Source organism: Mustela nigripes, chromosome 7 (genome assembly GCF_022355385.1).
Source record: "Mustela nigripes isolate SB6536 chromosome 7, MUSNIG.SB6536, whole genome shotgun sequence".
NCBI lineage: Eukaryota > Metazoa > Chordata > Mammalia > Carnivora > Mustelidae > Mustela > Mustela nigripes.
Genome location: NC_081563.1, coordinates 115,965,121 through 115,985,185, shown reverse-complemented (window position 1 = coordinate 115,985,185; position 20,065 = coordinate 115,965,121). Strand labels below are relative to the sequence as shown.

The 20,065-nt window shown below is 40.7% G+C and overlaps 1 protein-coding gene across 7 annotated transcripts in view; it reads right to left on the bottom strand.

The window, feature by feature from the left end:
• Positions 1-20,065, bottom strand: part of CBFA2T2 (CBFA2/RUNX1 partner transcriptional co-repressor 2) — a 156,803-nt gene that overhangs the window by 19,044 nt on the left and 117,694 nt on the right. For all 7 annotated transcript variants that reach the window (XM_059406802.1, XM_059406803.1, XM_059406807.1 and 4 more), the window contains 5 exons: positions 13,680-13,769; positions 8,511-8,692; positions 7,113-7,366; positions 4,423-4,508; positions 2,977-3,172 (listed from right to left, as the gene is read on the bottom strand). In XM_059406802.1, coding sequence (XP_059262785.1) covers positions 2,977-3,172; positions 4,423-4,508; positions 7,113-7,366; positions 8,511-8,692; positions 13,680-13,769 — 808 coding nt within the window. The remainder of the gene's footprint in view (positions 1-2,976; positions 3,173-4,422; positions 4,509-7,112; positions 7,367-8,510; positions 8,693-13,679; positions 13,770-20,065) is intronic.

Below are 20,065 nucleotides of genomic sequence, written 5' to 3'. Positions count from 1 at the left end.
ACCATGACTGAGACCCAGCCCAGCCGAACCGAGTCAGATGTTCAACTGACTGCCAACATCCAGGAGCCCCAAGTCTAACACAGAATTCTAAGTTAAAATGACTTTCCTTCAGAGTTGTCTTCTAACTTTCATGATACTGATATTTGCTTCTTCCACAGTGTTGTTTTAATTCGTAGACTGGTTCAAATTGGAATACTGCCTTTCAGTTCTGGATAATTTTTTTTTTTTTTTAACTTTTTCAGTAACTACACTATCTTCACTGTCTGCTCATGGTTTCTGAAACTCATCTGATTTGGATTATATGACTAACAAGTTCTTAAAAATACTAATGCACGGTTTGCTGAAAAAACTATAAAGTGAACATCCATAAACCTTCTGGTCAAGACAGACACTTCCAGCAACCCCAAATCCCCAAGAGATGAGTAATAGTTAAGCCACAGTGCTGTTCAAATGCTAGTCAGACCTACAATCCTGTCCTCAGAAGAGCTGGTAGAGACAATGAGCGCTCACTCTGTACTCTCCATCACTCACAGCCTCCACCCCAAACCCCCAGAGAAAACCATTCTCTTGATCTCTATGATGATCACTTTCTTCTGTTTCCTTATGCTTTTCCTACTTATTTATGCAACCTTAAATAAAATTCCAAAATATATCCCTTGTTGTCTGAACCAAATTTAACCCTGAAAATATCCTAAATCACCAATGTTCAGATAGAGGGAACCTTTATTTCATTATTTTAAATGGGGAAAGTAGTAATGCTATCCAGTTTCTAGTCCATTTCTCTGAGAATCACCAAAATACTTAAATACTAAACACTTAAATAATCCACAAGTGGTTTCTGCATAACCCAAACATTTAAAACATGAATTACCAAAAAAAGCTAAAAACACCCACAAACCACGAATTATCTAATTATTTAGAAGTCACTGGTACGTCTGTGTGCTATGCCAAGAACACTGCCAAGTGTAGAACAGTGCTGTTCCAAATGCTACTCTGCAAACCACAAAGTCCCATAAAGAGACAGTGAACTTAGGCCAGACTGCACAACCACCATGTCTCTAAGCACACTGCTTAAGGTAGAGGGCTCTTGCCAAAGTAAGTAAACAGCACCCAGTACACGCTGTGGCAGGCCCCTTGTAGGACCATGGTCCAGTAACAAACTGTTTTTGGAATGGCTCTAGTCCACATTTTGAATTGCATGATTATTGAGGACATGAATGATGTCTTCTGTCTATACTGCAATGAACACGATAGAAGAGAAATAAACAGTACCATAAAAATACAAAATATGGGGCGCCTGGGTGGCTCAGTGGGTTGGGCTTCTGCCTTCAGCTCAGGTCATGATCTCAGGGTCCTGGGATCAAGCCCTGAATCGGGCTCTTTGGTCAGCAGGGAGCCTGCTTCTCTTCCTCTCTCTCTGCCTGCCTCTGTGCCTACTTGTGATCTTGGTCTGTCAAATAAATAAATAAAATCTTAAAAAAATAAATACAAAATATGTATACTATTTATTAATGAAGATACTGAAACAGATGAACAGAGGGTAACACAGAACCCCCAGGAAGACCTGCCATGGGGGCTAGAGAATAGCTAGCTCAGGACCACAGCTCACCCTGTACTCTATGCTGCTCACCTAAACACAAGCAGACTGCCTGGGGCAAGGTTTGGATTTGGATGGTAAATTATAGATGCTTCTGTAAGTTGTGATGGGGACTATTTCTGAGGGTTCAGATGGAGAGGGTTTCTCTCTCTTTTTTTTTTAAAAGATTGGTGGGAGGGTTGGGGAGTGTGGTCCTTGGGTTATCAAAGTCTTCGTCTTTTAAATTTTTTTTTAGACTAACAGCTGTTGTCTGTGGAACATGCTAGATCTGTCATAATAAGAGATTCATTCTTCCCTGTGAAAAAAGGGAGCTTATAGTGGGTGGGTGGAAAAAAGTCTAATCATAGATGGCCCCTCATATAGCTGTCTTTAGAGAGTGCAACGTTTTCAGTTATTAGATGAATGTGATAGAGCACTTTTGAGGAAAAAGCTGCGGCATCCTGCATGTACCCTGGATTAAGAGAAGAGCTTTATCTCTGCTGCTTCAGGCTGAGAAGAGGCAAGATAGGACAACCTACCTTGGTATAGTAAAACTTTTGATAAAGGCCTCCAGGGGCACCGGGGTGACTCAGACAGTTAAGTAACTGTCTTTGGCTCAGTTCGTGATCCCAGGGTCCTTGGGATTGAGGCCTAGGCCAGGCTCTCTGCTCAGTGGGGAGCCTGCTTCTCCCTCTCCCTCTGTCTCTCCCCGCACTGTACTTGGGCTCTCTCAAATAAATAGAATCTTAAAAACAAAACAAACTAAAGGCCTCCAGACAGAGGTCAATAAATGGTATTTTCTAGGATGGGGAGTTGGAGGGAAAGGAGGTGAGGAGAACATTTTTAGATTTTCAGGGTTACCACTGAAAATAAATGTGATGTACATGAGAGTACCTAGGTCATCAGCCAGGGTGACTTTTAACTACCTTTCTTTTGATCATCATTTAGCACATAGACAGAGGGAGAGTTAAAAATAACAAAATCACAGATATTCTCATCATCCATGCGTTAGACAGTATTTTTTGAACATGCCAGGTACTGAATCCTTGACATATTTTATTATTTACTCTTCATCATCACCTGGGTCCTTTCTAACTCTATAATGTAGCACCATCTTCCTTTAAAGGAAAATACAAAGACTTCCCTGCCGTCTTTTTTTTTTTTTTTTTAATAAAGATTTTATTTATTTGTCAGAGAGCGCAAGCGAGCACAAGCAGGGGAAGCAGCAGACAGAGCAGGCAAGGGAGAAGTAGGCTCCCCCCACTGAGCAAGGAGCCCAATGTGGGACTTGATCCCAGGAGCCTGGGATCATGACCTGAGCCAAAGACAGGCACTTAACCACTGAGCTTCCTGGGCATCCCACGTTCCCTACCGTCTTAAGTGAGACTCTCCCCACTTACCATTGCTGAGAGAATCTGCGCTCCCAGGACTGTGCTGCCTGGAGACCAACTCGCTCCCTGTCTTCCTCATCTCTGTGTTTTCATTACATCGTCTTTTCCAGTAGTTGAGTTCTTCGCGATCAGATTCCTGACAGCGCCGGAGAACTGCCATGGAGCGCCTTGTCTTCTCTACCATTTCCATAATGCAATTCAGAGCCTAAGCCAGAGAGGAAATCAAGTAGAAGGAACATTAGGACTTTCAAATAACCAATACTGAAAATTAAGGATTGGTAATCTATAAAGAATGAAGGCTTCAGTATCTTACAGATTTAGCAATATCAAGCCTACATATGAAAGCCATGCTTAACAGCTTCTTTTTACTTATTTATTTAATCGGGGAGTGTGTGTGTGTGTGGGGGATCCTAAGCAGGCTCCATGCCCAGCACAGCCCCAGCATGAGGCTCGGTATCACAACCCTGATATCATGACCAGAGCCAAAATCAAAATCAAGAGAGGGACACTTAACTGAGTCACCCCTGCACCCCTTAACAGCTTTTAAACACCTTGTGTTTCCTTTCTGTCTATCTCTGTCAAATAAATAAAAATCTTGAAAAAAAACCAAAGTAACACTTTTTGGATTCTTCCAGTTGAAGGAACCAGAGTCTTTCACCACAATATAGTCCTTTCAACACTATGGGGAAACCACCTTCTCATCTGTTTTTGGAGAAGCACCATTTATTTGTATACATACTAGATCCTGTGATAAGCACCTTACATATTATAACCATCCTGCTGTGAATTTATTATTGATTATATTTATTTGACAGAGAGGGACAGTGAGAGAGGGAACACAAGCAGGGGACACAGGAGAGAGAGACCGACATGGGGCTCAATCCCATAACTCTGGGATCATGACCCGAGCTAAAGCAGATGCTTAACAGCTAGGCCATCCAGATGTCCTTGTTGTGAATTTAAATAATACAGTATTCTTTTTTTAAGATATAAAAATTAAGGCAAGACTGTAAAAACAACTTGCCCATCACGCAAGGGTAGGAGTGGCAATGCTGGGACCTGAACTCACAAACCTGTTTTTAATCATTATCCTTTATGATTTTGCTTGGTCATATCCTGAAGTGATTACCCCACTACAAAGGTTTAGGAGTTACTCTTAGCTCTCTAGCTAGGGGAGTACCAGATAAATCAAATTTATTTTATTTTATTATTATTATTCTTTTTTTAAATAAGCTCTACACCCAACATGGGACTTGAGGGGCTTGAACTCACAACCCTGAAATCGAGTTGCATGCTCTACTGACTCAGCAAGCCAGGCACCCTGATAAATCAACTTTTTACTGCAGAGACACTGTGGTTCTGGTTAAGTTCACTTCAGGTTTATATACTCCATTATTATTGGTAATATTAAGAATTAAATGTTAATAGGAAATTATACACCGTTAAGAGTCGTACATGATCAAGATGTTTCCATTCATCAGCCCATTCTCTTTCTGTCAAACGGTGGTCTACCAACTCATCTTGATAGCCTCCATTTAGACCTGTTAGAAATTAGAGATTAAATTTGATGATAGAGGGAAGAATTCAATAAACAAAATTCTACCAAGTAAATACACACACATCCATACCAACTATGAGCACACTACTAGGGCAATGATTTACAGTGGTGTGTGGGACCCACAAAATGACATAAAACCACCATTAACAACAAAAAAATTATATTTAGAATATATAAAAAACCTGACAATCAATTATGAAAGACAAACAGCCCAAAAGAAAAACAGGCAAAAGAAACAAACACGTAAACCAGACAGAAAAGCACAGATGGCCCATAAACACATGAAGACATTCAAAGTTATAAGCAGTTACAGTGCAAATAAAATCGTCACTAAGATAGCATTCCATATCCATACACTGAAAAAAATTAAATTGTCAGGTAATACTAAATGTTAGCAAGGATGCAGCACAATGCAAATAAATAATTAGAATGGGTACAGTACAAACACTTGGAAACAACTTTGTATTACCAAAAAATATGTGTATTTTTAAGTAAGCTCTATGCTCAGCACGGGGCTTGAATTCACAACCCTCAGGATTAAGAGCTGCATGTTCTACTGACTAAGCCAGCCAGGCACCTCCCACAAAATATTTTTTGTATGGTTTTAATTTATAATGAAATTTGCAAGAATTGCAATGACTGTGTGGATCAAGGGTATACTCAATTAAGAGCTAGCTGTCCACTATTTTGAAAAATCCTGTCACATATGACATCACTGCTCAAAGTCTTAAAATCATTAGTATAACACAGCTGTTACCAGTCTTATTAATAGTGATCCAGTATCTCTGTAAGCACCTGCTTATTTTATCTTTTTGTGAACTCATGCCTAAGCACTAACATATTTTAATAATTTCTTATATATTATCCTCATGGGTCTAAGGATACAGTATCTCTAACTTTCATTTCAGGAGAGCAAAGGGAATGGGCTGCAATGTATTTGTTTAAAAAGGGGAGGGAGTAATTGGCTTGGTAAGAATTGAGAACTAGGGCATATGAGTTGAAGAGGACTAAGGAAAGTGAAGGAATCTGTAACCAGCCCAGAAGACAAATGGGTAAACCTAAAACAAATCACGAAGAAAGAGTACTGAAGATCTTTCACATAAAACATTTCAAGATTAAAAAAAAAAAAAAAAAAAAAAAAAAAGTTCTTCTAGAATTGTTAGAAATTAAAGGAAAATCTGACCACAATGCAGTTACAGCTAGATTTCAGCACATTTCTTTCTCAAAAAGTAATGGATCAAACTAGGTAAAAAGTATGTATGAATACAGAAGAATTCAACAGCAAGCCCTGTTTTTAACAGAAAAAGAGGGACATAGGAGAAAAGGGATTGGACAACCTAGAACAGCTGCAAAGGGAGGCGCCAAAGCGTATCAGCAATGTTGCCAAGCTTTGGGCATCAGATAGCTGGGTCAGAATCTTGTCTCTAGCACTCACTCTAGCTATGAGATTTTGGCCACAGTTCCTTTACCTCTCATCTCTAAAAAAGGGCTAACAACTGCATGGGACTATGAGGACTGCACGAGATAAGGTCCATATGATGGGCATATATTGCAATCTAAGCCATACTTATAAATGCTGGCAGCTGAGACTATGGTCATGGCCCTCGCCATTCAGCTACCACTGCATGAAGCCAGAGTCCTACTACGATATGATACAGAGGATACATGCCTCTGAAAGGTGCTAGCGAGCTGAGCTGAGCCTAAGTCCAAATGGGAACAAGCAAATGTGCTGCAATTTTTTTACTCCATGGGGTACCCCACAAATGAAATGCAGGGAAAACTCTAGAAGTTAGTAGCCCTTTGGTTCTCTGCTCTGACACCTGTTCAGCAGTTACTACAAGGAAACCTTCTATAGTAAACTTATATGAGGACATGACAGTAAGCTTTGTTCAAAACTGATCTTGGGTAATGTTTGTTTTTTGCTTCTTCCTAAATTTAATGGTTGCTGAGAATGCATATGCCAGGCTTTCCAAATGTAACAATGACCCAGCACAAGCAGCAGTATCATCTCTATTTTAGAAACTAATAACCCGAGGTTCAGAGAACCTACACAACTTGCATAAGATCACACAGCCAACCAGGATGCAGACCCAAGATTTAAATTGAGATATGGCTCACCTCCTGACCTAACCATCCATGCACTCTCACTTTCAAGACCACACATTTTGTATCTTTGTTTAATTTTAAGAACACTTTACTCTGAAATAAATCCAGATTTACAAATTGCAAAAACAGTATAACAAATTCTCATATATCCTTCATCCAGATTTCCAAAACCCTAATATTTTAGCTCATTTGTTTCAACATTCTCTAGTTTTTTGCACCCTGAGAATAAATGATACCTTTTCATTCTTAAATATTTCATTATGTATTTCCTAAAATGCATTTAATCCCAGGTCTACCGTTAAGGATAATAGCAACAAGGTCACAACAACTCTAATATTTCTTTTTTATGTACAATACTGTTTTATCTTTTCAGTGGAAAAAAGCAACGATTGTATCATTTTGCTTTATAACTGTGAGGAGGACAGAAACCCAAAGATTCAACATGAATTTAAAGCATTACCACACTGCTCAAGTCACTTACTAAGACTGTGGTGTCTCTCACGAACTTCGCGGTGTTCTAGCATCTTGTTGGGCTCACGATACAGGTGTGAAGTTGCAATATCTTCTAAGGTATAGTGCTGGAGAGGTGGAGGAGTAGGATGGAACTGGCCCCCAGGATTCATGAGGGGCACAGGGAGGGCAGGACTGTGCCGGGGAGCAGGGCTAATGGTGCACACTCTCTTGGCGGGAGGCTCGGGAGGAATTGTGTCTCTTTCAAAACTGTTCTCTTCCCTCCTGTAAAGAACCGAAAGTATCTGAGCCCATCAACAACTGTTCATGCAAAAATGTCTTAAGCACCGTTTTGTGTTATGTATAGTCCTGTGCACTTTCACAAACAGGAAGATAATAAAGAAAGGTGTGACATAAGGCATGAATGGAAATTTCTCCAGGGTCCAGGCAGATAAACTGTGATTTATTCCAGCATGAAAAGAGAGGTTATCAGGCAGAAACACCTCAACCTCATGAAGCAAAGGAAAGATTATAGCATTTTCTTATGTGGCAGGATACAGAGGATTATGAGCTCAACTATGTTCAGAAACATTTCGAGGTCAAATTTGCTGCTCTGGACATCCATTTTTTGGAAAGAAACAATTCTTCACAGGGGAGGAAAATGGTTCGCGTAATACACTTGGGAATCAGTACAGTTTCCAGTCATTTTCCTTCAATTTTCACAATGCATTACATTTTCCACTGTGTTAAAATATTACTTCCTTAAATAACACTTTCAGACATTCATAGTGGAATTTCCAGAATAAATTAATACAATTTCAATCATCAAAATAAAGGGGATTCATTAGCAAGCATCAATTATTAATTGTTATACTTTATTATTAGATTTCACACATCAGAAAAAAAATGCCTTGCTCTTTTTTTTCTTAAAGATTTTATTTATTCATTTGACAGAGAGAGATAGCGAGAGAGAGAGAAGGAGCAGCAGGAGCAGCAGGCAGAGGGAGAGGGAGAAGCAGGCTCCCTGCTGGGCAAGAAGCCTGAGGTGGGGATGGATCCCAGGACCCTGGGATCATGATCTAAGCTGAAGGCATCTGCTCAACTGACTGAGCCCCCTTGGGGGACCCAGACTGTATTTCTTATGGTTCTGGAGCAGTGGACCCATAGAATGCCTTAGAGTGGAGTCTCGCAGCCAAGGTGTACATAGTCATCTGAAGTTTTTGAAAAATACTTGTGTCTAGAAGCTACACCTACAGATCTGAGAAACACTCTGCGATCAGACGTTGGGACAAAGCAAAACTAACCCTAGAAATTCTGCATCCATACCTACATATAATGGCAGTAATCAAATTCTCTTTCTTTTGCAAGCAAAGGGGAAGCTCAAGGTAATTCTAGAAAAGCAAGGACAACAAAGCACTTCTCTGCTCACCTTTCTGGACTGGGCCTCTTTCCGTTTCCATGCACTTCCATGAGCAGCTCAGAAGAATCAGCAGGCGACGCAATACTTGTGTTGAGCAGAAGGTGTTCATGCTGAGCCAGGTACTGGGATGGGGTCTGCTTGGCGGCTCGGGCGCAGTGCAGCAGTTCCCGCTGCAGCAGGGGCAGATTGGCCTTGAAAAGAAGAGGCAGGGGCTGGAAGGCAGTTTTCCAGGTGTTGGGCCCTACACCACAGGGCTCAGCACCTGAAAAGGCTTTAACAAATAAGATAAAACAAGACAAAACCCCTTCTTCTCTCCTTGACAGCGTGATTTTTATATACCTATGAGTAAAGTGACATCTCTAATACTGAACTTGAACTATTGGTTAACTTGTCTTTTTCCCCCACAAGATGTAAAGCCCCTAAAGGGGACAACGGGGCTTTGTTTACCTTTGTGACCTAGTACAGAATCAAAGCTCAATGAAGGTTTGTTGAACAGAGTAAGTTAAAAATTTATGTATCTGGGGGGCAACGGGCTGACTCGGTTGGCAGAGCATGCAACTCCTGATCTCAGGGTCAAGAGTTCAAGACTGATGTTGGATGTGGAACCAACTTAAAAGAAAAAAAAAAGTTTAAATATGTATTTCTGAAGAGGTCAGCTAGAGAATTAGTACTATCTACACAGGGGTAGGAGGAATTCTCTCTTTCCTCTATCACTAAGTCCTGGTCTCTCTCTTTCAAAGTCCAACCCAACACTGATAGCACCGGCCAACCTTCCTTTCATGTTCTCTATGACGGCGATCAGGGAACTCTGGAAGCAGTAATTACTCTGGCATGGTAGGAAATGGGGTTTTAAAGGAAGTATTGGGAGTGATGGAAATGGAGGCAATGAGCACCAGACGAGACCCTGAGTATGCACAGGTGACCCACGGGCAAAATCTGTTTCTTAGTGTGGCACCCTAGGTGGACAGGCTTTCTTATTTTGTAAAAGAATAATTAACTATATACTGATTATACTTTCTTCTCAAACTTAGAAAAGCTTTAATGGGGACAAATCATGTAAAAAACCCTATACATCTATAAACTTCACTCTAAGTCCTTCATATGTAAAATGTACTTTTCCTATATTCCTTTTATTAAAAGAAAATTATATTACTATATATTATTATTATAATTTTCTTCCCAAATTTAATAATAATTCAGACTGAGCCCATAATAGAAGTCTTCATCTCAAGGAACAGATGAACAAATAAAAGGAGAATTTTAATAGATGCAAGCAGTCACTCCTTCACCAAGGGTTAATTTAGCAGGCAACATAATTAGTCACTGTTTTAAAGCAGAAATAAATTGACAAAATCCAAATGTTAGCCAAAGAGCTGCCATAACAACCTACCTCATGCTGTTTTCCAAAATAAGAGTTAAGAATAGGGAATTTGACAATATAAAACACTTATTTTTAAGTCTGTTCTATAACCTCAATCTTGTAGCAACTATATAAAAAGAAAATAATAAAAATAAAATTAAAAAAAAAAAACACAACACCATTTCAGATCTTTGTATCGGTGACATGTGCCCTTTGATTAATTTTTTAAAATGTTAAATCCTTTTTTTAAAGATTTTTATTTTTTTTGACAGAGAGAGAGAGATCATAAGTAGGCAGAGAGGGAAGCAGGCTCCCTGCTGAGCAGAGAGCCTGATGCAGGGCTCAATACTAGGACCCTGAGATCATAACCTGAGATCATGAGTGGAAGGCAAAGGCAAAGACTTAATCCACTGAGACACCCAGGCGCCCCTAATTATTTCCTATTAACAAAAATTTCACAAATCTTTCTTGGTTCTATAGTCTTAAGGGGGATAATTGTCTATTAGCTCTGACATAGAGCAAAGACACCAGACAGAACGAGCACAGCTGTTTTAGGGCGGCACTACAGACTGCTCTGAGAGGCAAGGCTTCAATCCTATCAGAACAGAGGCACACGGGGCGCCTGGGTGGCTCAGTGGGTTAAGCCGCTGCCTTCAGCTCAGGTCGTGATCTCAGCATCCTGGGATCCAGTCCCGCATCGGGCTCTCTGCTCAGCAGGGAGCCTGCTTGCCTCTCTCTCTCTCCCTCTCTCTGCCTGCCTCTCTGTCTACTTGTGATCTCTCTCTGTCAAATAAATAAATAAAATCTTAAAAAAAAAAAAAAAAAGAACAGAGGCACACAATGCCTGGGCACCTGACACCTACGAATTTCCTGTTTATTTGCTACACTCTAATTTTAAATCGTTCTTTCTTTCTTTCCTTCTTTCTTTCTTTTTTTTGGTGAGAGAGAGACAGTGTGCAAGCAGGGGGAGAAACAAAGGAAGATCAAGGATCAAGGATCAAGGATCAAGCCCTATATTGGGTTAGGGCTTGATCTCAGGACCCCAACATCAAAACCTGAGCTGAAATCAAGAGTCATTCAATTGACTGAGCCACCCAGGCACCCCTCATCTAATTTTGAAAGATTTAGGGATGCCTAGGTGGTTTAGTTGGTTGAGCGTCTGCCTTCAGCTCGGGTCAAGATCCCAGGGTCCTGGGAACGTTGAGATCTTTGCTCAGCAGGGAGCCTGCTTCTCCCTCTGCCTGCAGCTCCCCTTGCTTGTACTCTTACTCTCTGGCAAATAAATAAAATATTTATAAAATAATAATTTTACAATACTTAAAAAAAAAGACTTAAGAAACTATCATACTTTAGTAACACGACATATCTTTTTGATGCATATGTACACACACACACACACACACACACACACACACAGTTTTTCTTTAAGATTTTTTGATTTGAGAGAGTGTGCATGAGTAGGGTAGAGGGTAGGAAGGAGAAGGAGAAGCAGACTCCCTGCTGAGCAGGGAGCCCAACGAAGGGCTCAACCCCGGCCCAAGATCACGACCTGATCCAAAGGGCAGATGCTTAACTGAATGAACCTCCCTCCCAAGCGCCCCACTGTTATGTATTTTTAAAAGATTTTATTTTTAAGTAATCTCTACACCCAAAACATGGGGCTTGAACCCACCAGAGCTGCATGCTCCCCCAACGGAACCAGCCAGGTGCCCCTACGCTATTATATTTTTTTAGGAAGTGAAGGTAAAAGCAGGTAAAAGGGGTATATTTTATGGCCAGATGTTTTAGGTGTTGAGTCAAGACGCAAAACTGAAGATATTATGTGGTTAACTCATATATAAGAGAGAAAACAAAATGTCTACACTGTATTGACAAAAGCTGAACAACATAAACCACAGAATGTAATTTTTGTAACATTAGTCTACTGCTACTAAAAAGAATGGAATTCATTTTGTTGGGGGGTTGAAGATAAAACATTTACGTTAATTGGGGCTCAGAGTTGTGTTCCCTATCACAAACTGATTATAAGTGTTCATTCATTAAAACTATTCTCTTTTAAAGATTTTATTTATTTATTTGACAGAAAGACAAAGACCACAAGTAGGCAGAAGGTCAGGCAGAAAGAGAGGGGGAAGCAGGCTACCCACTGGGCAGAAAGCCCAATGCAGAGTTCAATCCCAGGACCCTGAGATCATGACCTGAGCCGTGAAGACAGAGGCTTAACCCACTGAACCACCCAGGTGCCCTAATAAAACTATTCTTCTTAGGGTACGTGGCTGGCTCAGTCAGGAGACCATCTGATCTTGATCTCAGGATGGTGAGTTTAAGTTCTACCTTGGGCATAGAATTTAAAAACATTCTCCTCTCCGGAGCTATATGCAGTGAGCTGGATTTGGGTCACAGGTTTCCAAACTATGCTTGGTCTAGAGCACACTGGTATCTGACTCTTGTCTTTCACTGCCTTTTAGTTACTTTGTATCTTGGTAAATTATTGATAGGAGTGCAAAATACTTGTTATCTATGGATATGCATATTATGTCCAGTAGAGATTAAACTGACTTCCTCTGCCCACTCTATAGAAGCCAGTTTTACTTCTGTTTGCCCATTCATATTAATAATCCTGACCTGGAGGGAACCTGGGTGGCTCAGCTGGTTCAGTTCAGGTCATGATCTCAGAGTCCTAGGACTGAGCCCTGCAATGGGCTCCCTGCTCAACAGGGAGTCTGCTTCTCCCTTTCCCTTCTGCAGCCACCCCTACCCCCTGCTTGACCCCTCTGCTGCTTTCTCTAATAAATAAACAAACATTAAAAATAAACAGATTTTTTTAAAAAAAGATTTTATTTATTTGTTTGACAGAGAGAGATTACAAGTAGGCAGAGAGGCAGGCAGAGAGAGAGGAGGAAGCAGGCTCCCTGCTGAGCAGAGAGCCCGATGCGGGACTCGATCCCAGGAGCCTGAGATCATGACCTGAGCCGAAGGCAGCGGCTTAACCCACTGAGCCACCCAGGCGCCCCCAAAATAAACAGATTTTTAAAATTTTCCTTTTTAAAGATTTTATTTATTTGACAGATCGAGATCACAAGTAGGTGGAGAGAGAGAAGGGAAGCAGGCTCCCCGCCGAGCAGAGCGCCCAATGTGGGACTTGATCCTGGGACCGTGGGATCATGACCTGAGCTGAAGGCAGAGGCTTTAACCCACTGAGCCACCCAGGTGCCCCTAGATATAAATTTAATACTGCCTTATTTGTCAGAGAGATGTAACAAGTCTGAACAATGTCTCCCAAAACTTATGTTCTAGGGAACACAAATTTCAGAGGATGTGATCAGAAGCTAGTCTAACTGCTGTTGGGGAGACAGCAACACTGCCTTCCCACACACTTTCTGTCCTCAGGTCGAGTGGGAATTCTAAGTCCTCTCCTTTGTCTGATAGCCTCCTCTCAGAAAATACACACGCTTCAACCTCTGGCCACGAACAGAAGATTTAGTGTCCAGTTATTTTCCCTGCTAAGAGCCCAGTTTCCACAGCATCCCCACACTCACCTCCAGCCCAATCATTTACTACCCCCACCTATTCCTGTGTTACCAGCAGTGGCCACATAAGGACCATGAAAAGCTAAAGGCTTTTGCAATTCTCATCTCACCACATTTAAGTAAGGCTTACTATCTATGGACCACTCACATTTCTCCAGCAGACTGAAATAAAATAAAGATATGAAAATACAGTAAGCCACCCTGGGATCACAGAACAGGGATCAGCAGCAGATTTTGAGGAAAAGCTAAACATAAATTACATTCAGTAATTATCTTGTTAACAATTACCTTGAGGAATGGAATCACAAAAGGACGAAGAGGAAAGTTTGTCGCCTCTTGGAGCTTGCAATGGAATTCTTCAATTGTTACTGTTGAATTCTGAAAAGATAAATCACACTGTCAACTTGTAAAACTGGATACTGTCCCACCAGTATAAATCTAATTATGCTAAACCATTTTAAATCAAGGAAATGGGTTATTCCAAGAACACTACTGTAAACTCAGATCCTTCCCAAAGGTTAATCAAATTCTGTCTCCTTTATGAAGAAATCTGGTCTCATTAATTTTCTTTTCTCCAGTAACCCAAAACTAAATTCTCTTCTGCATTCAGCAGCAGCCCAGGGGGCAGAATAGGCTATTCCCTTCCTCTCTATTCCTACATGAAGAGAGGCACTCAGGTCCCTTGTATTAAGGAGTTCAGGGCAAGTTACTTCAGGTCCAAAAAACTAACCCTACAAAGATCCCAGATCGAACAATCCTGAATGAGTCTAGGGTATCAACTTCTTATGAAGTTCACTTCTTCATTGGTTCTGCCCTCCTGCTAGCATCAGTTTCCTAAATTCCCTAAATAGAAGTTTAAAAGAACCAAACAAAGAAACAATAGGTACCTTCTACCTTCAAACGATCTGCTTGCATATTAGAGTACCCCAAAACAGACAAACTCCATACTGGGAAGATTTTAGTTTCCAGTAAAGTCATTAGCACTTCCCTTGTATTTTTTCAAAAGTGTAGTTTTTTTTTAAGTAGGGTCCATGCCCAGTGTGGCGGCTGAACTCACAACATGGAGATCAAGACTTAAATGCAGAGATCAAGAGCCGGACACTTAACTAAACCACCCCTGCACCCCAACAAAAGCCTAGCTTTAAATAAGATTCTCAGGGGCACCTGGGTGACTCAGTCGTTGGGCATCTGCCTTTGACTCAGGTCATGATCCCAGGGTCCTGGGATGGGCCCCCATGTTGGCTCCCTGCTCAGTGGGAAGCCTGCCTCCCCCTCCCCAGCTTCCCCTGCTTGTGTTCCCTCTCTTCCTGCCTCTCTCTGTGTCAAATAAATAAATAAATAAATAAAATTAAAAAAAAAAAAGAAAAAAGAAAGAAAGAAAGAAAAAGATTCTCAGCTCCTTTGCTACGGGGAATGTATGAATAAAAATACTTTTATCGAAGTTCACTAAATATTTTAATCTGAATTCCTTAAAATACAGTATAATAACAAGTTAAAAAGAAAACTGAGCATTGGGGCACCTGGGTGCGCAGTGGGTTAAAGCCTCTGCCTTCAGCTCAGGTCATGATCCCATGGTCCTGTGATCGAGCCCCGCATCGGGCTCTCTGCTTAGCAGGGAGCTTGTTTCTCCCTCTCTCTCTCTCTGCCTGCCTCTCTGCCTGCTTGTGATCTCTGTCAAATGAATAAATAAATTCTTTAAAAAAAAAAAAACAAAAAACCCTATGTTAAAAAAAAAAAAAAAGAACAAAAACAAAACAAAACAAAACACCTGAGCATTAATCTGAATTCTTGCTTCCCCGAAAAAACAACAAGCAACTCTAGGGACTTATTTATCTTTTTAAGACTTTTATTTATTTATTTGACAGCGAGAGGTCACAAGTAGGCAGAGAGGCAGGCAGAAAGAGAGGGGAAGCAGGCTCCCTGTTGAGCAAAGCACAATGTGGGGCTCGATCCCAGGACCTTGAGATCATGACCTGAGCCGAAGGCAGCGGCTTTAACCCACTGAGCCACCCAGGCACCCTCTAGGGATTTATTAAAATTATCGAAAGTTCAAAGATGCAGTAAGAACAACATAAATTATTTATCAGTACAATACTGCCTTTTTTTTTTTTTTTTAAGATTTTATTTATTTGAGAGAGAGAGAGAGAGAGACATCACAAGTAGGCAGAGAGGCAGGCAGAGAGAGAGAAGCAGGCTCCCCGCAAAGCAGAGAGCCCGATGTGGACTCGATCCCAGGACCCTGGGACCATGACCTGAGCTGAAAGCAGAGGCTTTAACCCACTGAGCTACCCAGGAGCCCTACAATACTGCTTCTTAACAATAAGAAGTAGAAAGCATATAGGTCGACTACCAGTAAACTGCATTTAAAAATTATGGTAGAGGAGTGCCTGGGTGGTATAGTCAGTTAAGCATCTGACTCTTGGTTTCGGCTGGGTCATGATCTTGGGAGTCATGGCATCAAGCCATGTGTTGCACTTGGCATGAAGTCTGCTTAAGACTCTCCTTTTAAAATAAATCAATCTTACAAAAAAAAATTATGGTACAGTCATGTATCAGTACATTAAGGAAGGGGGGACAGATTTGTATGCATTAATAAGGAAAGGCGTCCATAACATACTGTTAAATGAAAAACCAGAAAAAGAACAATATGCTTTTCTATAAGCCATTTATGAAAATAACACACACACATTTATATGTTGTTGGTTTTTTTTTAAAAGACTCTTTAATTTTATTTGACAAGACAGAGTACAAGCAGGAGGAGTGGCAGGGAGAGGGAGAGGGAGATGCAGGCTCCCCACTGAGCAGGGAGCCCAACGTGGGGCTCGATCCCAGGACCCTAGGATCATGACCTTGCTGAAGGCAGATACGCAACTGACTGTGCCACCCAGGCGCCCCTATATGGGCTTTAAAGTGCCTGGAAAGAAAATTATAACAGCAATTATTTCTGGATATGAAATTATGTTGGATTACCCAAATATATCATATTAATATTCAGTAAAAAATAAAAATATTTCCTTTTAGGGAGAAAGTATATCAATTTAACCATGCTAAATGAAAATATTTGAAGTGTACGTCATTCGACACTAAGAGAATTTATTTTTTAGAAGACTTATTTATGAGAGAGAGAGAAAGAGTGTGTGAGCTGGGGGGCAGTGGGGCAGAGGGAGAGGGGAAGCAGACTCCCCACTGAATGCAGAGCACCGTGCAGATGGATTTCGCAACCCTGACATCATGACCTGAGCACAAAGGGTCGGAAGCTTAACAGACTGAGCCACTCAGGTGCCTGCCACACACCAAGATTCTTTTAGAATTTAACTCATTTTGTTTTAAGTACATGACATTTCTACAATGCAACCAAAGGTATGGCTAATCAGATATAAAAAGAACATTCTTTTCCTACTGCATTGAGTGCAATCAGGCCACTAAAAGTAGACACAAATAGAGTAAATATATGAAAAAGATTGTATGACTGATTTTTAAAATTTCTTGTGGATGGGAAAGGGAAAGAATGAGCTGTGTGGTGAGATGAACAGTGACTAAGGCCACAGAAACAGACTCAGGACTATATATACAGTAGATGCAGGACAATCCTCTACGAAGAATGGTAAGCCACTGTTCCATTATCTTTCCCTCGCCTTCAGTCATTTATAAGAGCATGGTTTTTTGTTTTTTTTAAATTTTGTTTGACAGAGAAAGAGAGCACAAGTAGGCAGAGTGGCAGGTAGAGGGAGAGGGACTGAGCAAGGTGCCCAGTGGAGGACTCAATCCCAGGACCTTGGGATCATGACCTGAGTCAAAGGCTGATGCTTAACCAACTGAGTCATCCAGGCATCCCAGCATGGTTTTTTTTTTTTAAACTCCTGGTGTAGCAGGAAAACAGACAAGCAAGCTATTCATTACAGATTCATTGATACATATGTGAGCAGGAGACTACTGGCACACAGAGAAGACATGCCTGAATCAGACATAGGGGAACAAGAAGTGTCCACCCTAAGAAGTGAAAATGTAGCCCTGGAAAAGATGCTTCTCACAGAGCAAAGAATGTAAAATGTCAGGGAATCTGGTCTCTGGATCACAAGGGCAAGACCTAAGGTGGTCTTAGAAGACAACGGGTATACATAGGCCACTAAGTAACATTTATCTTTTAAAATTCTGAGATAAATACCACCACAGGAAGTTGTAAAAACAATAGAGAGGTTCCCCACTGGTTACATTTTCTGTACCTGAAATGGATTATCACTGAGGGAAAAACACTGGTGGAATGTGTATATAATTCTCTGTCACTTTAGTGTACATTGTGTATTCCATGTAATCACCATGGCAGTCAAGATACGAAGTGGAGAGGCGCCTGAGTGGCTCAACTGGCTAAGTGTCCGCCTTCGGCTCAGGTTGTGAGCTCGGCATCCGGCTCTCTGCTTAGCAGGTAGTCTGCTTCTCCCTCTCCCTCTGCTACTCCTCCTGCTCCCCTGCTTATGCTCTCACTTTCTCTCAAATAAATAAATAATTACTTAAAAAGATACGGAAGTGTAGAAACCTGGTCTGCCTTTATGCTGTCTGGTTTAGAATATAATTGTCTTAAATATTTCCTTTACACACACACACACACACACACACACAGCCCACATCACAGACAATGTCGTAAATTTGCTTCAACCACCACAGTTCAGCAAACTCAAGAAGGAAAATCTACCGTACTGACTTTTGTTTTTGCTCTTTCCACTTATCCTTCATCTACTGTGATATTTCAAGATTGCTTCTTTTTGGGAGCCTGGGTGGCTCGGTCAGTTAAGCTGCTGCCCTCTCCTCAGGTCATAATCCCAGGGTCCTGCATTCGAGTCCCACATTGGACTCCTTGCTCAGCACTGAGCCTGCTTCTCCCTCTGCCTCTGCCTGCCACTCCCCTTACTTGTGCTCTCTCAAAAATTTGAAAAACTTAAAAAAAAAAAAAAAAAAAAAAGATCGCTTCTTTTCTCATTTTCTTTCTACTTCAGGATCTTCTTTAAGCCACTCTTTTAGGGGAGGTCTGCTTAGACACAATTTCTCTTAGTTTCACTTCAACTAAGAATATTTTGATCACTCCAGAAGTGTATTTTTGATGTATTAGTAATTGTGCGTTGACAGTTCTTTTCTTTCAGCATTTGAAAAATGCCACTGTCACTAGAACTTTTCTTTTATAGGTTAAGAGTTTCCTTCTTGCTGCTTTCAAGATTTTGTCCTTGGGGAGGGGGGGGATCTTATTTGAGATTTGTGTTGCTTTTTTCAATCTATAGATTTAGGTTTTTGTCAAATTCCAGCAAATTCAGTCATTATTTCAGCCCTCTACTTTCTTCTGTCCTACTGTGACTCAGATCTTGTTTTATTCTTTTAGGTCCCTGAGGTTGTGTTCATTTTATTTTAAGCTCTTTTCACTCTACTGCATAGAATATTAATTATTTTCCATTGTTTTTCCTCTCCATTTTACTGTTGAGTCCACTGCTGTTTTTAATTTATCTTATTTTTGTTCTAAAATTTCCACTTACTTTTTTCTGTCTTTTTATTTTTTAATCTGCAGAGTCTTTGTATTTTTTCATTTGTGTTCATAATTCTCACTGGAGCATTTTATGATGCTGTGCAAACATCTGTGTCAGCTTAGTTGATATCTGTGGATTGGCTGTTTTTCTTTGTTGTTGTTGTTTTATTCCAGTTGAGATGGTCTTGGTACTTTGTATGGTAAGTCATTTTCTACTGTATCCTGAACATTTTGGGTTCTATGTTATAAGACTCTGCATCTTATCTCTGACTTCTGTCTTGGAATCCTCCTCTGATACTTGCACCACTGGAAAAAGGAGAATCCTTTTTAGGGTATAATCCCAGGTTCCCCACTCAGCCTCTATTGATTTGGAGAGGTGAAGAAAGATACATTATTGCTGGCAAGGGGTAGGAGTTTGGGTTCCCCAATGGGCCTCTGATGGGAAAGGGAAGGCTATATCCATTACTGCAGTTCTTCCTAAGGTATTAGCTGCCATAATGCACATATTGTCTGTAAGATTTTTATCTTATCTGATTGCTTCTTTCTTGATCCTCTGGCAGGAAAAAGGGTTTTCGTTATTGTTGTATAGTTTGTGCTCTTAAGCGTTTCTGGGTTACTAGCTTTTACAGACCACAGTTGTGGATGTATGATGAAAACGGGGAACTTAGAGAACTCACTGCTAAGTACTACCTTGGGTCACAAGGTCACTAGCGCATCTGTTACCTTTCAGAGTCTTCATTATTTTTTGTTTTCTATATACTGTTCAAGATTTCTTGCTCTATTTGTCAGGAGGAATATGAAGAACTATACCTTCAAATTGTGCCTTGATATTTCATGACCATGTCATATCCAACTGAACTGATGTACTGCAATTTACATAGGATTTTACAGAACATTTAGCTGGTTTCAATTTTTTTTGGGGGGGGGGGGGATTTTAAAAACTTTTTAAACAAATGTTTTTTGGTTAAATAGGTTTATTTTTTTTTTTTTTTTTTAAAAGTTTTTTTTTATTTATTGGAAAGAGAAAGAGAGATCACAGGGAGGCGGGGGTGGGGGGGGGGGAGGGGAGCAGGCTCCCTGCTGAGCAGAGAGCCTGACACAGGGCTCCATCCCAGGACCCTGAGATCATGACCTGAGCAGAAGGCAGAGGCTTAACCAACTGAGC